Raw genomic sequence first — 25240 nt, forward strand, 5'->3', positions numbered from 1 at the left:
TTGTTGTTGCTTACTGCAAATAGGCCTGGGGATTTAGTACTACACTCTGCCAATCCAGACCTAGCAGTAAGACTGGAGTCAGTCGTTTAGCTTGCTGGGGTTCTTTTACTACTCTGTGAACTTAGCAAGTTTGCGGCTGTATTCTAAGACTTGCCTGCCTAAATCCTGTCTCACTGTGCAAGGTGTCAGGTGTCAGTTTAGTGGCAGTAAGCTGAACCTGTGCACTGCAAGTGAGAATTAGGATTGTGGAGACTCTCCTTGTGTCTATCATTCCATCTCTGACCAAGGAGTTTACTGCCACACCCGTTGGTAACCCTTTAGGGTTTTGCTGTTGCCCTTAGCAACAGCATTTCGGGTTCTCTACGTATTAAAACACAACATCTTGCTTTTCCCATCTGAGCATTACTAATACTAGGGAGACACCCAGTTCCTTAGCCTCTGGGCTTCTCTGTTCACTTTGTGTGTATTTTGTTACCCTATCACCTTCTGTGTCTGTCTGTGAGTTCATTTGCTTTGCATACCTATCCGTTCAGACACCAGTACATTCCTGCAGGCACTGGTGTGCATAACAGTTCAAACACCAGTACATTCCTGCAGGCACTGGAGTGCATAACAGTTCTGACACCAGTACATTCCTGCAGGCACTGGTGTGCATAACAAAAACACACATTAAAGAAAAGAGATATTGAGAGAAGAATGGTATTGCCTATTGTCTAATTCAGTATAGCCCAATTTTACTTACTGTGAGGATACTTTATGATGATCCCCCACGTGATCTCACTGTGAGTAAGGATATAAAGTGGTGGGCATTTCTAATAAAAGAGATCCATATGATAAGTACTGATGTCACAGGATAATTCAAATGTTAATATGGTGGTAGAATGATTATTAATCACTCACATAAATGGGATTAGAACTTCTTATTGAAAGTCAGATGTTCTTTATTGAGATTTCTAGATAAATACGAAAAGTAATTTAATTCCCAATCTAATTCATATAATTTCTACCTATATTCATATCTATCATACTCACATTCGATTTTAGCAATATGTATAACCAGTTAGAGAATATCCTCCAGGGTTAATCAAGTACCATACGATATCTACATAAATTGAATAATACATTAATTGGTACCTAATTCTTTTTCCAATTTTAATTTTAAGAATTACCTATATTCTCATGTGTCATACTCACATTCAATTCTAGCAATGGATATGACCAGTTGGAAGAGGTCCTCCAGGGCTAATAAGGTACCAAAAGGTATCTATATGGATTGAGTTAGAATTAAAGGTACTTAATGGAGTTCAGAACATAAATTAGATAATTGGAATCTTATTCACTAATGGACTTACTTTAAACAAGGTAAATCAAAAGACATCAGGTCAAGGTATTCAGAGGAGTGGATAATATCCAACTATAATTAAAGTTAAAATAAAATTAGAATAATTCAATTGAAAGGCCTAATCTATTAGAATCCAAGGGTTACTACTTACAATGGAGAATTCTGGATATGTGTGGTTGCCTCCTCTCCTGAATGCCAAGTGAACTAGAGAGTGTAGGTCTGGCCTATTTATACCCAAATGGGTATTACCTCACTTCCTGTATCTAATTGATAGGTTAATTAAATTACATGAATTCATCTGAATACTAAGCTAGTTAGAGTTGAATATAATGGTAAGGTTGATGGTAGTGAGCGTTATAGTATAGTCCTCATTTAAAAGCTTATGACTAGCATTTAAATAGTTAATTTATTAAACAAAAATGCATGACTTCCACCTTGCGTTCCACCTACAACATGGTGGAACGCATGGACTTCCGCCTTATGTCCCACTTCCTGTTAGAGCGATTTGCGTTCAAACCACTTATACCGATAAAATGGTATACTGATTAAGCCCAGGAAGGTAAACTCCGATACAGGATCTCTTTTGAGTCCTGATCGGAGATAGTGTTTTCCCGCTGCGCGTTCCATCCAGAACAGAGATGGACCGCGCCATGTCACTTCCGGATCCGGCTATGCGTTCCACCCGTCTTAACGGTGGAACGCACGTCTTCCGGATCTGCGCGAACACTCAGACAATGCGCTCCACTTTCATTAGTGTGGCGCGCAGTGGGTTCCACCTACAATATTATTACATAATGAGTTATAGGGGTAAACATCTTCAATGATATACTAACAATTCCTTTATTTGCTTAGTTTAACATTATTTTCTCAATATCTTTACAATGCATAAGTTGACAATTCGATATTACATAGTCTGATTCAAATGATCATCAAGTACCATATATTAGAATATTGAGGAAACAGAAATATTCATTACCTTTAAAAGTAATATATATCCATAAGGTAGTAGACTGGTATTTAGGTAGACATACAGTCATATTTTAGAAATACTATCTGTCAGTAATGGTACTTATACTTAAATGATATTACCATAAAACTTTTAAATGGTTAAGCAAACATAAGGTCACATTTCAAGGTAATCATTTCCCAGCAATAGTGCAAAAAACACTTATGTTTAAATAGCATGGTCATCCGATTGTTTTTAGGTTACAATTCTACTACTATATATACACCTTCTATGATGGAAAATGTAAGCAATAATGTATGGAAGACCAGATCTCCTGCTAACAGCCTAAAAAGGAGACAATGTCTATATTTTCGTTGAGACCTACCGGATATAGAGTATTTAGTGTATAGATCCAATAAGATTCTCGTTTCCCTAATAGTAGGTCTCTATCTCCTCCTCGTTTATCAATTTTTATGTGTTCTAATACTGTGAAAGTCAGACCAGTCACTTCTGATTTATGTACTTCTGCAAAATGCCTAGGTAGGCTATGTGACATCATTTTGTTTTTAACATTTCTCAAATGTTCCTGGATCCTGATTTTCAACTTACGTTTTGTCTTTCCTACATATGAGAGACCACATGGACAGTCTATTTTATAGATTACATATTCTGTGATACAGGTAACCCGATCTTTTAGTATATGAAATTTGCCATTATCCATTTTTAGTTTAACAGAGGCCTTTTGCATGTATTTGCAGCATATGCACTGATTACAGGGGAAACAACCCCATTTTTTTGCCCAAAAAATGATCACTTAAAGGATTCAAGGACTTATCAATCTTCAGACTACTTGGTGCTATCAGACTCTTAAGATTTCGTGCTTTTTTATACACTAGCTGGGGTTTGTCTGGCAATGTAGGTCCTAGGATGGGGTCTTTCTGTAGTATACTCCAGTGTTTTGTCATTATTTTCTTTATTTTATTTGCATCTTTACTGTACTGAGTGACAAAGGATCTTGACTGACTCCTACTAAAGGGAGTTATCTGGGGTTTTTCACTTATAAGATCTACCCTTGACCTTTTTGAAGCCTTAGATCTAGCTTCATTCAAGAGGTCGATGTCATACCCTCTTTCTATAAACCTACTGTGTAGAATGGCTGATTGTTCCCAATACTCCGTAATATTGCTGCAATTTTTTCTAATCCTAACAAATTGGGAATAGGGTACTCCATTTTTCCAAACTGGATGGTGGCAGCTGTATTGAGGTATATAACTGTTTGCATCTACAGATTTAAAGAAGGTCTTAGTGGTCACCCCTCCTAAACTGCATCCTTTTAATTCCAGGTCTAAGTAATCTATGGTCGTGGGATCTGTCTTATATGTAAATTTGAGATTATATTCGTTCTTATTCAAATGGTCCATAAAGGTTTCAATACTCTTAAGGTCTCCCTGCCATATGAATAACAGATCGTCAATATACCTTCTATATAGTTTTATATTCATCTTTTCGAATTCTGTATCGTACATGAATTTACTTTTCCACTCTCCCATCAATAAGTTAGCATACGATGGGGCAAACTTGGTCCCCATCGCAGTACCCTGCTTCTGTAGGAAGTAGGTACCATTAAATTCAAAAAAGTTATGTTCTAAAATGAACTTAATGCAATCTATAATGAATATAACTTCTAATTGTGTATTCTTAGGATCATTTTCCAGTACATGTCTCACTGCCTCTATTCCCCTGTCATGTGGGATAGAGGAATAGAGGGCTTGTACATCCACCGTTAGCCATCTATTATCAGTTGTCCAGTTACAATTTTCCACAAGTCTCAGTAGGCTTGTGGAATCTTTTAAATGGGATTTATTAAGTAACACATAAGGCTGTAATTTTAAATCTATATAATGCGAGAGATTGGATGTCAAGGAATTTACTCCTGCAATAATAGGACGGCCCGGTGGAAGTTCTCTGTTTTTGTGTACTTTGGGCAGTTGATAGAATAAAGGCATAGTTGGAAATTTCTTATAAAGGTAATCAAACTCCTCTTTGCAAATTAAACTGTTCCTTTTAGCACTATTCAGGAGGTTATACAATGAATCCTGGAACTCTGAAGTCGGATCTTTTTCAAGTTTAACATAAGTTAGTTCATCATCCAGTATATTGTAGGATTCTTTCAGGTATAATGATCTGTCTTGGAGGACTACTGCACCCCCTTTATCTGCAGATTTAATAATTGTATTAGGATCCTTTGCTAGGTTCTTAATAGCATTTCTTTCTAATGGAGTGATGTTATTATTATATTTTATTATATTTAACTCCTCTGAATACCTTGACCTGATGTCTTTTGATTTACCTTGTTTAAAGTAAGTCCATTAGTGAATAAGATTCCAATTATCTAATTTATGTTCTGAACTCCATTAAGTACCTTTAATTCTAACTCAATCCATATAGATACCTTTTGGTACCTTATTAGCCCTGGAGGACCTCTTCCAACTGGTCATATCCATTGCTAGAATTGAATGTGAGTATGACACATGAGAATATAGGTAATTCTTAAAATTAAAATTGGAAAAAGAATTAGGTACCAATTAATGTAATATTCAATTTATGTAGATATCGTATGGTACTTTATTAACCCTGGAGGATACTCCCTAACTGGTTATACCTATTGCTAAAATCGAATGTGAGTATGATATATATGAATATAGGTAGAAATTATATGAATTAGATTGGGAATTAAATTACTTTTCGTATTTATCTAGAAATCTCAATAAAGAACATCTGACTTTCAATAAAAAGTTCTAATCCCATTTATGTGAGTGATTGATAATCATTCTACCACCATATTAACATTTGAATTATCCTGTGAAATCAGTACTTATCATATGGATCTCTTTTATTAGAAATGCCCACCACTTTATATCCTTACTCACAGTGAGATCACGTGGGGGATCATCATAAAGTATCCTCACAGTAAGTAAAATTGGGCTATACTGAATTAGACAATAGGCAATACCATTCTTCTCTCAATATGTCTTTTCTTTAATGTGTGTTTTTTGGAATATTAGAGAATGTATTTCCTCCCAAATCTGAAAATTGTATCTGTTTTTGGGATTGAATAACTACATCTGTCATAGAAGTTAGGCTAATAAGAAATGTGATATCAACTGATGTCTGATTTTTGTCTTATTTTCTCTTTTGTTCTTTCCTCCTTTTTTCCTCTATTTACATCACCAGCCTATGATCTGTACCCCTGATGAAGTCCATAGCGGACGAAACGCGTTGGATTTTTGTGAAAAAATCTTTTTAGAAAGTATCATTTCTTTGTACAAATGACGATTGTACCATTGTATTACATTTTAATGTATCAGAATTTTAATTCATTTTATTAAATGTACTGTCTTTTGGGTTACGCTGGTTTGATTTCTCTTTTGAAATAGCTACTCTGTTGTGCGCCCTCTGAATAATTGTATCTATATATATATATATATATATATATATTTATTTGTTTAAAAAAAATACATGTAACTTTGGAGTTACATGTTTAGAAAAGATGAAATAGAGTTATATTTATATATATTTATTGATATTAGATTAGACCATATATTTATGCAGCAAATAAGCAGTTCATGCAGTTTGGTGTATTTTCTTGCAATTTCTTGATCAATGAGCAAATGATCCTCTATTTTACTCGTCACTCATGTAAAATGTTCATTCACAGGAAGCCTATCAGCTTCGGATTCAAAACCTGGTGTCTGTGTTCTGCAAATGGTTACTTGTACCAAACCTTGGGGGTAATTCAGACCTGATCACTGATGTGCATTTTCTTACAGCAGCTGATTATGGAATGACTGCGCATGCGTATGCACCGCGTCTGCAAGGTGATTGACAGGAAGAGGCTGTTTATAAGTGGTAACTGACAGTTTACTGGGTGTATCCGGAAAAATGCAGGCATTCCCAAGTGTTTTTATGGAGGGTGTGTGACATCAGCTCCGGCACCGATCAGCCTGATTTCTTCGCACTGGAGGAGTAAGTCCTGGGCTGCGCACACACTGGAAAAACCATTCGATGGGGAGTCAGTTGCGAATGGATTTGCAGCTGTCCGCTGACTGAGGGACATTTTTGCACGGCATACAGATTCAATTGCACACTTGTAGGGGGCGAATTTATACTCTCCCTGCACAGCAACTATCTGATCGCAGGGCAACAAAATTTGCAGCACAGCGATCAGGTCTGAATTACCCCTTTTATTCTGTAGTAGAAGAAGGGGGGTAATTCAGACCTGAACGCTGTGCTGCAAATTTGACCATCACAATAATACTTTAGGCAATTACTGAATTGGTATTCACTCAAAGAAGTGGTGGTGGCCACTTTCACCAATACGCTTTCAAACATGATGGTAAATGCTTGGAAATTACATGTTTTGGTAGCAAAAAGAGAAAAAAACATCCTTTATCACAGCTGGAATTCAGAGATGAAATCACTCATGCACTTTTTATACCCCTTTCACACCACAAATATATCCCGGGATATTGCTAGGTTGAGTTGGCTCGACCCGGGTCGAAGTGCAGTCTAAAAGCACCACTTTTGAATAACCCGGGTCGAGTAACCCTGCATTTCAACCCGGTATAAAAGCAGTGTTATACACGGTTTGGACCCAGGTCAATGTGCACTCTAAAGTGCCAAACCGGGTTATTCAACCCTGCATTCATGTAAAAGTGCTGATTGGCTGTTTTTTGTGTGCCTTGATGATGTCAGCAGCCTGAGCCCTGCTACACAGGAGAGCATTAAGACAGAGAACAAGAGAGCATTAACAGCTACTATGAATTAGAGGTGTGGTAGAGATTGCTAGGCAGCTTTCTGCATACCTCCCAACTTATTCAAAGTACAAAGAGGGACCTTTGCGCGTGCCCGAAAAGGGGGTGTGGCCTATATGAAAGGGGCATGGCCTCACGGCAGAGCCTTGATCACTTGTCATGCCCCCTTGTACCGTCACTGAGGGGGCATGCCCAGCGCTCCCTGAGCTGCTGGCATGCCCCCTCTCCCTTTGTCACCTGTGAATAGATGCATGTGCACAGCGTCTATTCACCGCTGCTCTGCTACGCAGAGCAGCAGTGACAGGAGCCTCCCAGCTTACCCCCGCTCCAACGCGAGACACTGCGGCCCGCAGGTGGGACAGTCCCAAAAAAACGGGACTGTCCCGTGAAAAATGGGACAGTTGGGAGGTATGTTAAAGATGCAATTGTGTATATAAACATAGCTCTGTCATCCACGATTCCTGCAATGCTGTGAGCTGTCCCCACCCTCTCCTTTTGTCCCCTTCTGACACCTCTTCTTTCTGAGTCAACAAAAGTCCATTTAAAATGACATCCATGGTGTTTTAATTGCTGACCCGGCTTAAGTTAAAAGGAGCCAACTCTGCAATAACCTGGGTTGAAAGTGTAGTGTGAAAGGGTCTGACGCATGTCCAACCCGGGTTGGACCTGGATTCAAAATACCGGGTCGGACCCGGGTTTGCGGTGTGAAAGGGGTATCATCAATCGGCTGATAGGGAGGTTGAAAAAGATGAAAGGCCAAGTACAAGTGTTCAACATTTTAAATTTGTAGAATTCCAGATAAGCCTAAATGCTGCAAAGTTTGCCATAGCAAGACTCCATTTATTTGCAAAAAGTGAAATGTGAGTTTGCATCCAAAGTGTTTTGAAAAATATGCAGCCCATACATGAGTACTTACCTTACATTTACTGCTGATTAATACTGCTAACATACTGTTAATACTCAATACTAATCAATATTGTTGTCATCACTAGGGGTATAGTTGAATAAATTCATGTTTTCTTGTAAAAGTTGTTTTTTTCTCCAAAATTACTTACTCCATTGGCCCATTGGGTAGAAAACTGCCCAGTCTGTTTCTCAGAAATCGGTACAGCGAAAAAAATATTTGCCACCAGATTTTTCTTAATTGGGTCAAGATTAGCCATCCCTCAAGAAATCTCAAAAAAATTTCAACCGATTCAGGTACCGGGCCAAAATGGGTTAAAACAGAATCTCTCTGTGCATTTAGTGTTAATAACACAGTATGGAAAACTTAGTCCAGGATGTGACCTTGTTTACAGCTTGCAGATTAAATAATTATACAAACCATTCTAAGAAAGTGTGGCTTATCTTGCGAATCTCAAGGAACAAATTGTAGTTATTCAGAGTCTAAAACCATAAAATACTAATACTTTGTTTTGTTACCTACTTCGGGTTAGGGCAGGAAGTGAAGAGATGTGAAGGCTAGATAAGAAGAGGTGTAAATATTTTCCCTCCCTCACTAATATGTATATTTAATCTTTTGGTGCATATATAAAAGACATATAAACTTCAATATTATGAAGACATATAATACTCACATTTCATGAAGAAACTCCTGAATGGGCAATATTGGGTGTTTTTGACCCAAAACAATGCATGACCTTTGAGAGCAAAAAGATTTTACTAGCTTTAAGTACTGTGGGTAAGAAAGCTATCATACAGGGCTGGATTGATAGTGCACCTACTCAAATATCTCTATTTTTGAATAATCCTCACTTTATATTCAGAATGGATTGGATGGAAACAATCTTATATAAGGAGAGACAGGTGGAACACTTTTTTATGCTATGGGAATCTTATATGGATACCGTCCCACAAACAACCAGAGAACAAATTCATCACAAGCTCTGCCATACTAGCTGGTATCTTACCAGGATGGCTGCACAGGACCCACCTATCTTCTTGTGTTACATTATTACATAATTACATTGTCCAGGGCCTCCCTACCAGGTTCTTTTAGCTACATTTACGATTTACCCGATTTAATTTCTACCACTTTGTGTTTTATTTTCCATATGTATGTTCACATACACTTTATTCATGGTTATTCTGTGATGATAAGATATGTTTTTGTGTGCCCTCTTGGCACACTGTGTGAAAAAAAGCTTCAGTGTCCCCACACACACCCTATTTTGATATTACTTTTTCTCATCCACATCACATGTAATTCCCAGCAACATAACCTTCTGCCACACAGATCATATAACATGTATTCCTCCGCCTCTAGTCTTCACTAATGCAGTATCCCTCGCCCACTATCCGTCTCTGGTCCCATCAGCTCCCCGTCTGTAGTATATGCAGACGTCGTACCCTGCACGTCACATTTTTTTCTGCACACTTTCAGCTGCACAAACCCCAGGCTATAGATGTAAGCCAAAGGAAGCCTTTCCTCCATGCTGTCTACTAGCAGCAGGCAGCGCCCAACTATAGAAACTTGTACAGTACATGCTCAAAACCATCCCCAATACAACAAAGGAGGCACACAAAAGTTCCTATCCTACCACAATTAATTTATAGGCTGTAATGTCAATGTTCAACAAAGGAAGAGAGGGGCTCCATGAGGTGCTGGAGGACTGGAAGGTGAGTATAGGGGGGAGGACTATTGTGGGCCATTACCAACAGTGCCATTCCAAGTGGAAGTCAGTGAAGCCCCTTTTGCTGTACAGACCATTAAAAAACAGTATTGTACTGGCCAAAACAGTACAGCTGGAGCCTGGAGGGTCTGATGCATGTCTAATGACTCCCAGCCCCTAAGACAGAACCCCTGTCTAATGAAGCCACATTCCATTGCAGACCCCTGTCTGATGACCAGTCTCAGCCTCTGCACCTCTCTATCCCCTCCCTACAATTCTGCATTTCTATCCCTTCCCTACCATCCTGCATCTCTCTATCCCCTCCCTACCACCCTACTTCACTCTATCCTCTCCCTACCGTCCTGCATCTCTCTAACCCTTCCCTACCATCCTGCATCTCTCTATCCCCTCCCTACCATCCTGCATCTCTCTATCCCCTCCCTACCACCCTGCTTCACTCTATCCCCTCCCTACCATCCTGCATCTCTCTATCCCCTCCCTACCACCCTGCTTCACTCTATCCCCTCCCTACCACCCTACTTTACTCTATCCCCTCCCTACCGTCCTGCATCTCTCTAACCCTTCCCTACCATCCTGCATCTCTCTATCCCCTCCCTACCATCCTGCATCTCTCTATCCCCTCCCTACCACCCTGCTTCACTCTATCCCCTCCCTACCATCCTGCATCTCTCTATCCCCTCCCTACCACCCTGCTTCACTCTATCCCCTCCCTACCACCCTGCTTCACTCTATCCCCTCCCTACCACTTTGCACCTCTCTATCCCCTCCCTACCTCCCTGCGTCTCTCTATCCCCTCCCTACAACTCTGCACCTCTCTATCCCCTCCCTACCTCCCTGCGTCTCTCTATCCCCTCCCTACAACTCTGCACCTCTCTATCCCCTCCCTACATCTCTCTTTCCCCTCCCTACCACTCTGCACCTCTCTATCCCCTCTCTACCTCCCCGCACCTCTCTATCCCCTCCCTACTGCCCTGTATCGCTCTATCCCCTCAAAACTACTCTGCATCTCTCTATCCCCTCCCTACAACTCTGCATCACTCTATCCCCTCCCTACTGCTCTGCATCTCTATAGTCCCTCCCTACCACCATGCATATCTGTCCCTGTCTCCCACTGTCATTGTCTCTACAGTATGTAGAAGGATGCAGAGGCTGCAGGGTATGTGTGCCTCTGAACCCCTCCCATCCACATGGGTTATTCTGAATCACACCTCCATATTGCATCTGCTTCCCACTCCACATCCCATGAGGAAAATTTACTAAGATGGGAGTTCTATTTAAGATGTGATGTTGCCCATAGCAACCAATCAGATTCCACGTGTTATCTTCTAGAAGGTGCTAGATTAATGAGAAGTAGAATCTGATTGGTTGCTATGGGCAACATCCAATCTTAAATAGAAATCCCATCTTAGTAACGCAATAGGTAGCATCTATGCTTGTGTATCAATGCCTATTTCCCTATAGATTGTAAGCTTGCAAGCAGGGACTTCCTACCTCTATGTCTGTCTTTCTTTGCCCAGTTTTGTTCTATTACTGTTGTTCTTATTGTAAAGCGCAACGGAATATGCTGTGCTATATAAGAAACTGTTAATAAATAAATAATAATAATAATAATAATAATAGTAAATGTACCCCCATGTGTGTCTCTGGCCTTCCTCAACTCCACTTGTATACCTTTGCCCCTTGTCACTTTCTTTCTTCCTCTATGTCACATTATCCCTTCTTTCTTCACAACCCATCTGTTCCGCAATCTTCTTCTACTATCTATCTGTCCGATAGAGCATACTTACCTACTTTGCTGCCTCCTCCTCCGGGAGGAGGCAGCGTTGTAGGTGAATGGGGGCGTGGCCGGCAGCAGGACGGGTGGTTCGGGGGCGTGGCCGGCAGCAGGATGGGCGGTCCAGGGGCGTTGCATCAGGGTCGCGTCATCGTGACTCTACCGCCCGCTGTGCTGTGCCGAGAAACGAGGCGCTGCATAGCGGGGGGCGGGGCTACGATGACGCGATTCAGAGCGAATCGTGTCATCGGACCCCCTTGGCCCGCCTACTTGTTCACTGCTGCGGGCGGCCGAGGGGGACAGCGGGAGGCTTGCCCACCTTTCCGGGGGGCCGGGAGGGTTACCCGATTTTCGGGAGCCTCCCGGCCATTCTGGGAGGGTAGGCAAGTATGCGATAGAGATGGCTACTGAGTGAATGTTTCAACACGTTGGTTTGACTGTTGCAGATGACTGAAAGATTCGAGTCACAAAAAGTTGGTGTGTTGAGGCATGACTGCTTCAGCAGGAGCCTTTTTCCCAGTTAAACACAAGCTGGTAATGCTGTGCACTCACTGACTGTACTGGGCTGGGGAGATGATGCAGAAGCAGTCCGCCCTCTCTCGTCTCTCCTTTTGATGCGCATCTGCTTGGGCGGGGAGTGGAGTGTAGAAACAGTAGTTATGTACTGCAAATAGTATTTACTTCTAGTATGAATTGATTATTAATAATATAATACTGCAGTTGTCAGTTACTACATAGCAAGCACAGTGCATCGGTGAGCTGATACAGCAGTTGCTTTCCTTGCTGTACCACATGCATATGGCAGCCAATTCACTCCCAGGTAACATGTTGGGATTGGAACTTAAGTTCTGCAAACGTGCAATAAATTAATCGCGATTCGCGAGTCCCGGCAGTTTGCATTCCTAGAAGAGTCGTGTGTTGAGAAACTGTTTTGTTTACTGAGGTGATACATGTGGTTTGTTTCAGTTAATGTCTTGCTTTGCCCATCACTAGTGCCCGAATCATTCACTTTGCTCTTATACCACACCTTTCTCCCCCCCTCGTCTTTCACGTCTCCCCTCTTCACATGTGAGCCAGTGGAGAAGTTGCCCATGGCAACCAATCAGCTTTGACGTAACATTTACAATTTGCATACTATACAATTGCACTGAGCAGCTCACTTCTCCAATCTTTTCACTGCTTCATGAATAGACCCCTTAAAAGGGGGGGGGGGGGGATGTACTAAGCAGTGAAAACTATCCAAGCATCTGCTCTGTACAATTGTATAGTATGCAAATTATAAATGTTACTTCAATGCTGGTTGGTTGACATGGACAACTTCTCCACTGGCTCACTTCTCCACTCTTTTCACTGCTTAGTACATTTCCCCCTTAGTGTCTTACACTGGCTGAGGTGGCTGTACTAGTGAAGGAAGGGAGGGCCATATGGAGGGTGAGAGGCCACTGCTTTAGAACAACCATCACGCTTGGCTGTTGCTTGGGCAGCTCTGCACACTACAAGGTGGCCCGGACACTGCTAGACGTGACCCTACTGATGGAAGTGTGTCCTTTCTTGCTAAAGCAGGCTGCATGGCATACAGTACCTGGCGGAGCCAGCGGAGGTAGTGGGCATTGATGCTCCTGCTACTCATATCTTAATGATAAATAAGCCCCTGCAAGTCCCCTGGAGGTAAGATAGCAAAGGGGGAGCCAGCGGAGGTAGCAGGGAGGTGGCAGAGGTAGCGAAGAGGCCGTGCTATGTCATGATGCCAGCAGCAACAACAACATATAAGGACACATCTGTAGGTCACATTACCATACACTGTCCTTGCCCACTAAGGCAGGACCCAAAGTGATTTAATGACTGATGACGCAGGTGAAGACTGGGGGCCTGATCTAATGAAGTCCGATTTGGCCGCAGGTGTGGGTTCCTGGCCAAACTTTTTAAAATAGCAATCATTTACAAGGCATGATTGCCTCTTTGAAAAAAAGGTCCGAGCTCGGCCGTGAACTCGCACCTCCGGCCAACTTGGATTTCATTACATTTGTCCTTGGGACTGTGTGGTGCTGAGAGGATGAGCAGCAGTCAGCTAGCAGGTAATAACTTGTACTGCACCACAGTGGGGCACTGAGGAGCAGAACCTGCAGTGCTGGGTATGTTTTTTGTTTTTTTTGTCAAGTGGGGGCAATGTGTTTTTTTTTTATGGGGGAACCCCTTTCAAAACATTTCTATGGGCCCCACAGAGTTCTAGTTATGCCCTGGTCTTCCCCATCTATTCAGTCAAACTCCAATAACACTCAGAGTTATAAACATGAGAACTACAATCACATTAGTGTAAACATAAGATATGCTCCCTGGTTTGAGGCTCACCTGCACACTGGCTTTTAAATGGTAAGATTTCCACTAAGCATATCAGCTATGAGGGATGGATTAGGGCTGTATTAGAGCCCCAGTAAAAATGTGCATAAAAGGGGGAGTGGCCATGGCTCATGGGTGTGGCCTTGCAGCATGCCCCTCTGTCTCTGTATGCTGGGTGGCTGCGTGGAGAGTCAGGAGGCAGAGCTACTTTGACAGTCCCTCTCTCCGTGGCTGGACCGGTCCATCAGACCATCGGCCTTTCTGGCATTTGCCAGAAGTACCAGATGGGCAGTCTGGTCCTGTCAGCTATAAAACACCTAGGAAAACAGCTGAAAGAAGCTGATTGGTTGCTTTGGGCAACTTCTCCACTTTTTCTCTCTCCAAGGCTTACTACAGTACCTCTCCTCCTGTAAGACCTGTGCACTGTATACTGAAGCATGAAGATAAGATGCACTGTACATTTTCACCATGATATTCTACTTTATCTCTGTGAGACTGAACGATTGCTCCTTCCTACATTAGAGGCAGATGAAGCACATTTCCCATTTTTACAGTAGGACATTGAACTAATGGGATCTAAGATATGACACAGCAAGCTCTAATACAAAACATGAGATATAGGGTTATCCTGTACTGACATTAATTGCCAAAATTCATGTACAATCCTCCAATCAGGAATCCGTGCAGGTTGTTGCCTTAGAGACTTGCTAGCCTATCACATAAGTTGTAGTGTTGCACTGCTGCAAGAAATCATCACCTTCAGCAACTCTGTCTGCTTTCACGGTACACTGCACACTGCAGTGATTTAATTAAATATAAATACCTTAGGTGGAGATTTGGCACATCATGAAGACATAAAGTGGAGAAGTTGCTCAGTTCATTCAATCAGCGTCTAAAGCTGGGTACACACTCTATGATATATTGGATAATGTTGCGATCCACCATGGATGGCAATGACCATCATGTAGGGTGTAACCTCAAATGCAACAAATTCATTGTTTGATGAATTGGGTGGCCGCATTGCCCCACTGGATGTTCTGCATATCCAATAGGATGATTCCATGTGTGATGCGGTACTGTTACATGAAGCATTTAGCAATATACAGTATTGCATTGTCATATGAAGCATCAAGTGGTGTGCACAGCGATGCAGTATATCGTTACAGAGCATCACTGTGTTGCTGGGTCGCACCATTGTTTAGCTGTGTACCCAGCTGTCATTTATCTAGCACAGACCGTAAAATTAAGCTGGAGCTGAATGGTAGCTATGGGCATCTTCACTTTATCTCTCTCCAAGATTTGATACATCTCCCCTTTAGTCATTTCAGGTACAATATTTAGCTTATGAATATATATGGGTTTTCATATACTATCATTTAATGTCAAAGTTGTCTTTACTTGCTCTTTAAACTCGGAGCCCATGAAGGAAGGGCTGACATGATAAAATATACCTGTGATTCTCCTATTCTCAAACTGACGACTATCAGAAGCTGAGTAATGTTGAATCATGGTACAGTACATACCCAGCTCTACTTCTGTGGTTATAACCTTTTCGACTCCTTTTATCTTAGGCTCGACATTTTCTTCTCGGCCTACAGTACGGTAAATGAAAAGCAAAATAATAATGTTAGTTGGCATATTATTATGCTATAGTAACCAGACTAGTTAAGTGGAATAATAATTAGAAAGAAATCAAAGTAGTGACAAATAGAGTATAGTGCCACAAATGTTGATACTAGGATCAACGATGCAAGTAAATAGTAAAGGAGTTGTTCCTAAAGGAGTAAATCTGGGCAGAAGGTACAATCTTGCATCTTCACAAAACCATGTAGTGTAGTGTGGTGCGGGAGAACACATTTAAAATGTGCACAGAGATTTAGAGTTGGGAATGGAACATGTAATAATAAAAATAATAATGTTATTTATATAGCACTTTGAATCCCAATAGGATTCAAAGTGCTTTACATTTGCATGCGGGTTGTATTTTTCTTAGGAAGTAAAGGGGCACTAGAGAAATGTGTGAGTAAACAGGTAAGTCTTGAGGTTTTTTTAAAGGAATCTAGAGTAAAGGCCTCTTGAACTGCACGGAGAAGCAATTTCCATAGAGACGGAGCCACAAAGCTAAAAGCTTAACTCCTAGATGAATTCAGGTAGATTTTAGGTACTACTAACAGTCCTTCATCAACAGATCGCAGTAATCGAGTGGGACAGTAAGGAATCAGAAGCTGCTTTAAGTACCTTAGGCTCTGGTCATGTAGGGCTTTGATAGTCCGTAAGCCAATCTTGATACAGATTCACCATTGTACAGGCAGCCAGTGAAGGGAGTAGAGAATGAGTCTTATGTGGGTGTAACAGGGCTGGTTGGTTAATAATCTGGCAGCTGCATTTTGTACCAGCTGCAAGCAGTGCAATTCTTTTGCTAGGAGACCGAGGTAGAGGGCATTGCAGTAGTCTAGATGTGATTATACAAATGCATGTATGACTTTAGGCAAATCTTCTGAGGGAATTGAGGGGTCTATTTACTAAGCCTTGACTGGAGATAAAGCAGACAGAGATAAAGTACCAGCCTATCAGCTCACAACTGCCATGTCAAAAACTGGGTTTGAAAATGACAGTTAGGAGCAGATTGGAAGGTACTTTATCTCCGTCCACTTTATCTCCATCCAAGGCTTAGTAAATAGACCCCTAAGTTCTTCATTCTGGCTATGTTTCTCAGATGAAATAATGAGGATCTGACCGATATCTGATGTTTAAGTGTCAAGCCACTATCCAGGACAACACTATTCTGCACTTGTTCAGTGTTTAGTAATTCTGAACCCCCGTGTATATGTACATTGGATAGACTTTGCTGCACCCTTCATAAGGACCTCTGTTTTAACAGGATTCACAGCCAACTGGATCTCAACCACTCCTGGAGTTCAGCAATGCAGCCATTAATGGCTGTTATTGAGTTCTCAGTACCTGGAGCAAGTGACAGGTACAGTTGTGCATCATCTGCATAGCAGGTAGACCAGGCCATGATATCTGATTATTTTACCCAGTCATAGCATGTACTGTATACTGCAAATAGTGTGGGAGATAGTATAGAACCCAGTGGAACACTGAATGGCAGTGGGACTGGTGACGATGAGTATACTCCAGACTAAACTTTCTGTGACCTGCCAGTGAGAAATGATATTAACCAACTAAGGGCTGCCATACAGTCACAAAACATTTTTAGGCGCGCAATCAGAATTGCATGGTATCAAATGCTGCAGAGAGATCCAGGAGGTTTAAGATTGATCAGTCACCTATCTCTTGTCATCAGAAGATCATTAAGCATGCACACCAGGGCTGTTTCAGTGCTATGTGTTTTCCTGGATCCTGACTAGACTGGATAATAAATATCATGGGATGACAGTCTGGTTTCTCAATAACCTTTCCTATAAAAGGAAGGTTAGATACTGGTATGTAATTGGTAATGCAGTCGGGATTTAAGTTAGGTTTTTTTAAGTATAACAATTGATTCCTTTAGTGGTTCATTAAAAATGCCTGTCTGCAAAGAGCATTGAACTATTTTTTGCAAATGCAGGGTCTATTATGCCCATACACCCAGGGCCGTCTTTTCGTATGGGCTCAATGGACTCTTGCCCAAGGGCCCCAGGAGTATAAGGGCCCTAAGCTGATAGCTGAGGGTTCCCTCTTTCCAGGGGTACCAGATTTTTGAAAATCGGCCTTGGGGAACCGGAGATATCCAACGTGAAAGCAGTGGTCCCCATCCGAGCCTATTAATTGCTCTTCCCAGCCAGATATCTCAGGTTCTGTCTAACATAGAGTTTTTCTGAGGGTATAATCCAAAAGCTGAGACTCTCCCCTTTTGCTGGACACTATCAGCTTGTCTCTACTGTGCCCAGAACTAGAGATATCAGCCTTCCAGCAGCTGGTCCCTGCTCCAGCTCCACACGCCTGGTATACAGTTTTATATATTCATTGGAGGATTGCTCTGGCTCCTGACCTCTGATCCCCAAGTCCCCAGAACCTTCTGAAAGGTGGGACTCTCTAGTTTTTTATCCCATTCAAAGCTAAGAAATATATTTTCAGGAACTTGAGATATCTGCAGTCAAGCAAGCTGCCCTCCCACCAGAAAATGATGAATATTAAGCACACTCCATTAGCCACCCCTCCCCAGCGTATTAAACACCCCCTACCACCCCGGAAGTCAAGTACCAGAGCGCCGTCATTCAGCCCAATGCCCCCTTCTACAGTTTAGTGTTCTCCCTCCCACCCCATCTGTGCAGTAAAGGAGCAATTAGCAGAAATTACTGCTCCAGGTCCTACATGCTGAAAGGAAGATAGAACACTCCCTACCGCCCGCAGGACATCAAAGCTGCCGCTGATAGCACACCCCACCCCTACCGCTGGAGGATGGGTAGGGGGCCCAATGCATTGCTGTGCCCAGGGGCCTACACTGCCGTTAAGACGGCCCTGCATACACCCTATTAGAAGCTTGGTTGATACAGGGTCCAGATCACAGGTGGTGGGACACCAAATTCTTTTACATCCATTGGCTTAGAAATGTGTCACTCCTTCGAAGGCAGTGTGGGGATTCCAGCCTGGATAGAGGATACTTTATCTGCAAAGAAGTTTGTAAACTTATCGCATCTTGGGATTGATTCATGTTGGTAAGTAAAGCAAAAAAAAAAGCACATAACTTTGTGTCTGGAACAAAACATGTTGAAATGCAAGTGGAGCAGATATATTTATATTTTTTATGTGTAGGGTAAATACTGGTCACTTTTGCATGTAGCCCACAACTGTTAAACAGCTTTATTTTTACACTGCAATTTAGATTTCAGTTTGAACACACCCCATCCAAATCTAAATCTATCTGCACATGTTACATCTGCACCACCTGCAATGCAACATGGTTTTGCCCAGTTGCTTGCTTTTTTTGCTTTACTTACAAACTTTAATCAGGCCTCTTGACTGGGAGACCTGCAGACATCATACCTCCCAACTTTCTAAATATTGAAAGAGGGACGCATGCTCGGCAAAGCCGCGCTCCAGAAAAGGGGCGTGGCTTATTGGAAGTGGGGCGTGGCTTCACGGGAGGACCCGCAATCGCAAGTCACGCCCCCGTTTTGGTCACTGAGGGGGCATGCCCAGCGCTCCGTGAGCTGCTGGCATGCCCCCTCTCCTCCTGTCTCAAGTGAATAGACGCTGTGCGCACGCGCACAGCGTCTATTTAAGCAGGGCAGCGATGACAGGAGCCTCCCGACTGCCCCCCCACCCACACCGCGGGACACTGCGGCCCGCGGGTGGGACAGCGGGACAGTCCCCAAAAACCGGGACTGTCCCGCGAAAATCGGGACAGTTGGGAGGTATGAGACATGTTTGTTTGCAAAACATCTCCACTGTACAGAAAAGCTGAGATGACCTCTTGCTTACTGCCATGATCTTATTTGACAGGAACTCTGTATTCTTACGTGTGATTGTGGCTGATATGCTTCAATATGCTTGGTTAGTTAGTTATCCTTTACCAGGTAATGATTAGTACTGTAACTTAACTCTAAAGCTGTAGAAATAAAGCTATTCAGTCAGGGACAGTACATTGCATTGCTGGGCCACATAGCATTTTCATAAGGTCCCAATGATGCAACTCTAAGCTCCTAGGTCCCAAGCTCTACTCTTAATAGAAAAAAGGTCCATTGCATCAGATAAGCATGAAGCATCCGCAAACCCTGCAAAAGTAAACAGTATTTGCCTGCAAAAAGATTATGAATTGCAATGTGGATTGTTTAGGTGCAAATGGATTTGTTACTAACTCTAATTAATGTCCTATCACCATAATCATATTACAACTTCTCATTTAGCAATTCTCCATTGATCTCTACTGTATGTAGCATTGCCTGTGCTGCCCACATATACAGCATTGACATACACACTCTGGGGTAACCACAAAATAATAATGCAGACACCATTTCCTCCTAATAATTCAATACCTGCTGCCTGTAATCAATACAGATTAGTAGTTCTGTTGCATTGCATTATAGTGAAGACTCCTATGTGGGTGTACCCTTCAGCTGTAAAGGGGCATACACACGGAGCGATATGAGCTAACGATATGGACTATATAGTCTATATCGGTAGACTAACTAGTGCATATCGTTCTGGGTGTAATGAACCAGTGATGAACGATGTGCGCTCCCGCAGATCGTCATTGTTGGTAAAAATAGACTGTGCATACACATACAATTTTGGCTAGAACATGACTAGACTATACATAGTCAGAATCGTTCATAGCGAAAATTGTTCCATGTGTCAATATCATTGGTTCTGGACTCTGGGTAAGTTTAAGGGCAATTGTTAAACCAAAATCGTTCATTGCCAGAATCGCAGTGTTTGTATGACCCTTAACTATAACTCAATATCACAATGAAAAAAAGTTTACTGTACAAGCAAAATGATAAAGCTATACCCACAGTTTGTAGCAAATAGTAAAAGAGTCTACAATTAGCTGGGACTCAAATGTCATGTTTATCTGATGAACTGGTGTCAGTGGGAAAGTTATTTCTAGCTTATTTTATTTTCCTAATATTTTGTAGTGTAAATGGAAATGAATGCTCTACACCAGTGATTTTCAACCTTTTTTTACTCGCTGCACACCGAACAATATTTTAAAATTGCCAAGGCACACCATAAGTTCCCCACAGTAAAAAAAAAATCCACACATGCATTGGCCTACACAGAAAAATAATCACATTGCTCCCCACATAAATCATGTTGCTCAATACATAAATCCTATTGCTCCCCACATAAATCATTTACATTGCTCCCTACATAAATCATGTTGCTCACACATAAATCAATGACATTTCTCCCCACATGAATTATTCACATTGTTCCCCCCATAAATCCTTATTCTCCCCACATAAATCCTATTGTTCCCCACAAGAGAATTAAAATAACAAATATTAGCCCCTACCGGTCAGCTGTCCTCCTTCCTGTCCCTCAGTGGTGGGGTTGTTCATAGTGGAGTGCTGCGAATACTGAGCAGCGGGCAGGTGTGGATGTGGGTGGGCAAGGAAAGCTGTGTATGCAGGCAGGAACTGGAAGATGTGTATGCAGGCGGGTGGGCTAGCTGGGTGGTGAGATGCGGCGGCCGTGAGCTATGATATCACACCGCCGCGTCTTCAAGGCATAGGTCACAGCCAGAGCACGACTAATCCTCTAAGAAGAGCACGGGCCAACAGTTTACTCTGAAGATACAGGAAGCTGCTCTGGCTCTGCGGCCCACCTTGCAACTGGCCGCGGCACACTAGTGTGCCACGGCACACTGGTTGAAAAAGTCTGCTCTACACAAATAAATCATCATTGTTTCTCAACATGTTCAATAGCTATAAAAAGGAAAACTCTTGCATGAAATTCGTGAGACCATTTCTTGGGTGTCTTAATTAGTGTATATTGTGTAGCTGTATACTTTATGTATGTACCTAGATATTAATGCAATTGGCAAGGGGTAGGGAGATGGGTGTAGGAGTAAAGCTCTCTGTATCAGTCAATGACATGCGGTCAGGTGAGGCAGAGCCTCTCCTGTCATAGTCCAGTATACTCAAAAGTTTTTAAGAATTACAAATAAGATATTATTTATAAATCATTTTTATAGTCAGACTCTGGAGTATACTGGACTTTGATAGGTGAGGCACAGCCTCCCCTGCTTAACTCGTCCACACATCTCTAATCAATTCAAAATTCACCAAATTTTCAGCAGTATACACTGCTGCACCTTGTATAATGCCCACATGACTCCTTTCTTTGGTTCATATATGTGTGTGTGTGTGTGTGTGTGTGTGTGTGTGTGTGTGTGTGTGTGTGTGTGTGTGTGTGTGTTAATCTGGCTCTGATACTAGCCAGTGCCTCTGCTGCCATTTACCTCACTTCATGTCACTGATCAGTGTATACTGTAAATAAAAATTAATGCATGAAAGGGAAAACAAGTCTGTGTTTCAGGTTGACACTCATGCTAGATGGAGCTCAACAAGCAGTAGCATACAAGGGAGAGGAGAACAAGTGGTAATGTAGACATAGGAGACAGACATGCAGTGATTGATTATATGCAGGAACAGGAACTGGGCATCAGAAAAATATTCTGCAGGAGAGTAAAAGGAGATGGTTAACGAGAGGAGTGACACGGAAGTTGCAGGAGAGGAATCGTGATAAAGTTATAGGACAGTTTACTGATTGGAATGATTGATGACTGTAAATGTGAGGAGTTGCAGGAGAATTCGTTGTTGAGGTAGTGGATTCATGAGGAAAGTTGATACAGTGGATGCATGTCAATTGATTGGATCTTCTGTGGACCTTCAATAGTGGCAGCTATGGTGGGAAGATCCAGCAGTGAAGGTCGCCATCATGCATTGATGGTAGGAGTACAATGTATAATGCCCAATGTTGGGATAAGTATACCTTGTATATATGTCAGAGTGATCACATGATAATGGAGGGTTGAGACATTGTAGACTGAAACAATTAATCTGTTTTTAGGTAAAACCGTTTGGTGGTTACTATTAGTACAAGTCCAGTACACAGCTATAGGCCAGAAATGGTGATGGGTGCTTGCAGAAGAGTGTGAAATAACTAAGCACTAAGGGAAGGCCAGCAGAGCATATGTTCAGGCAGACTGTCGTGTAGCCTGTATCATTTGTGCATAGGTCGCAGATAAACAATAGTGTGGGAAGCTTACAAGGTGTGGTTATAGAGAGACCAGATTGTGTCATATTCCTGGTGATGTTATCGCTGGTGAGGTTGGTATCAGTGCCCAACAAGGGGACTGGAACTCATCATGAATTAGGTTACAGATTAAGAGGTCTATTCGTGAAGCAGTGAAAAGAGTGAAGAAGTGAGCCTGTGGAGAAGTTGCCCATGGCAACCAATCAACTGCTCCATACAATTGTATAGTATGCAAATTATAAATGTTACTTCAATGCTGACTGGTTGTCATGGGCAACTTCTTCACTGGCTCACTTCTCCACACTTTTCATGAATAGACTCCTATAAGTGCTAAGCTGAAGCTCAAGAGTTCTATCCAAAGAGACAGCTCGTGGTGAGATCCGGTGCCACTTGTTGCTTTGCAAGAGGCTTCTATCAGGTTGCAAGGGAATGACATGAGTGCAGTTATGCCAAGGAAAGAAGATGATGTTTCCAAACATGAGTGAAGGATGGCTAGAACAGTTAGGCACTTGAAACAACTAGCAGTGGAGGGAGGATTCTCACATTTCTAGGCCAGGATAAGCAGGGCAAGTTGCAGGGATAGTCCATAATTATTCTCCAGGTCAAAAGCTAAGAGCTTAGAAGGAGCCAGGTAATCACCGTAATGCAATCTGGGTGGAGAAGGGGATCAGTCAGGGGCATTTCAAGAGTGGAAAGGCCCCATGTACAGCTGCTGGGCTCCCTCCTCTTTCTAGCTGCCAGTGTCTACTGCGCATGGACAGGTCTATGGAGAAATGGTGTGGTAGCCATTTTACTGTTGATTTTTGTATTGCGCATGTGCAAAATGCTGGGAAACTGACTGCCATGTAATTTTCCCAGTGAGTTCTGCAGAGCTGCCCCACCGCACACCCTATACCCAGTGGCGAATTTCCCATTAGGAGCATGCCACATGCCCAGGTGCGTCACTTGGATGCTCCTGTTGGTACTGTGGGCCCAAAAAGTACCAGTAACTGCAAACATTTCCACTGTTCTCTACCATATGCCATCTTGAATGGAGTGTAAACAGGTAGGACATACTGCCCCTATAAACTGTCCTACTTTGTAAATATGTATACATATTTTGTTTAAAAAAAATTTCATAGTGGCTTTTAATTATTCTATTAAAGTAGCTATCCTAAAATTAGGGAAACATAATACATTTAGGCTGACGGAGAAGGAAAGGGGGGGGGGGGGGGTGTTACTGTTGTACCTATGGGCACGCTCACTCCTAAATCTGCCCCTGCCTACACCTATTATAGATACTATCTATCTGGAAGCAGTCGGATCAGGAGGACATAGTGATGGATCTGCTGGCTTGACTGAAGGAATAGAAAACCCCAGCATGATGTCTTTGATTTAAGATTACTACTTCACTATTTCTACATAGTATCAGACACCAGCTCCTCATCGCTTTCACTGTCTGTTGGGGTCCAACAAGGCTCTGTTCTCAATTCTCTGCTTTTTTACTGTACGCTTCTTGGAGGTGATTCAGATGTGGACTGAAATAGCATGGCTACTGCTTACTTGGAAGCAGCGATGCTTTCATATGGGAATGCAGCAGGAGGAGTCTGGTATAAGTAGAAAGGGATAGGGGAAATAGATAACTCACTAATTGGAGCGCATCACCTATTAGAAAGCAATCAAATACATTTGTATAGATCCATATAAAAACACATTTATTCACAGTAAGCACCAAAAAATAAATAAAAGATTAAGTGAGTCTAATAGTGGCACTTGATATTATTTTTTTATATATTTATTATATTTCTCTTACGTCCTAGAGGATGCTGGGGTCCAATTTAGTACCATGGGGTATAGACGGTTCCGCAAGAGCTTTCGGCACTTTAAGACTTTTCAACAGTGTCAACTGGCTCCTCCAGACCTCAGTTTAGAAAATGTACACTAGTGGACCTCTACAGAGCTTTGCTGGAAAAAGACTTTCTTAGGTTTTTTATTTTACAGGGAAGCTGCTGGCAACAGCTTCCCTGCTTCGTGGGACTTAGGAGGGGAAGTAGGAACCAACTTCTCAGTTAATGGTTCTATTTCTGCTGACAGGACACCATTAGCTCCTGAAGGGTACGGAGCACAGCCCAAGCCTGGCCAGCATTCACTCCCACAGCACTGCTGCCACCCCCTAACAGAGCCAGAAGTCAGAAGGCTGGTGAGTATATTACCGGTGTCCTGCAGAGAGGGGATCCTCCGGTCATCGTTGGTGGCATACAGGTACATGCGATGCGTGCCATGTCTCTCAGCACAAGGGTGCAGAGCGCGGGGGGGGGGGGGGGGGGATTTGGGGGGGCTCTGAGGGCATGTTTTAAAACCTTACTCTCACTGGCAAAAAGGGTACATACATGTACAGCCGCTGATGTGCCATCCCCAGCCAGTATAAATATTACATTGCTGAGGCTGAAGGGCGGGGCTTCTCCTCAGACTTGCCAGAACACTCACTGGGTGCCATTTTCTCCTGAAGAAACTCCAGTGTGAGGCTCCTGAACAATGCTGATACAAGTACAGGGTGTTATAGAAGGGGCAGAGAGTGTTCATTATAATTAGGTCTATGGGCCTATTATTGGTTTATGCGCTGTAAGTGGGTAATATTTCCACAATTCACAATAAGGCGCAATGTGTGAGACTGCCAAATCCCTCTGTGTCTCTCTGACAGACTTT

General features: G+C 42.4%; 1 protein-coding gene across 1 annotated transcript in view; it reads right to left on the reverse strand.

Moving 5' to 3' along the window:
- IL18R1 (interleukin 18 receptor 1) overlaps positions 1 to 25240 on the reverse strand; it is a 96370-nt gene that overhangs the window by 42469 nt on the left and 28661 nt on the right. The window contains exon 2 of the mRNA XM_063957136.1: positions 15370 to 15438. Within this exon, the coding sequence (XP_063813206.1) occupies positions 15370 to 15438 (69 nt within the window). The remainder of the gene's footprint in view (positions 1 to 15369; positions 15439 to 25240) is intronic.

This window comes from Pseudophryne corroboree, chromosome 2 (genome assembly GCF_028390025.1).
Source record: "Pseudophryne corroboree isolate aPseCor3 chromosome 2, aPseCor3.hap2, whole genome shotgun sequence".
NCBI classification, from domain to species: domain Eukaryota; kingdom Metazoa; phylum Chordata; class Amphibia; order Anura; family Myobatrachidae; genus Pseudophryne; species Pseudophryne corroboree.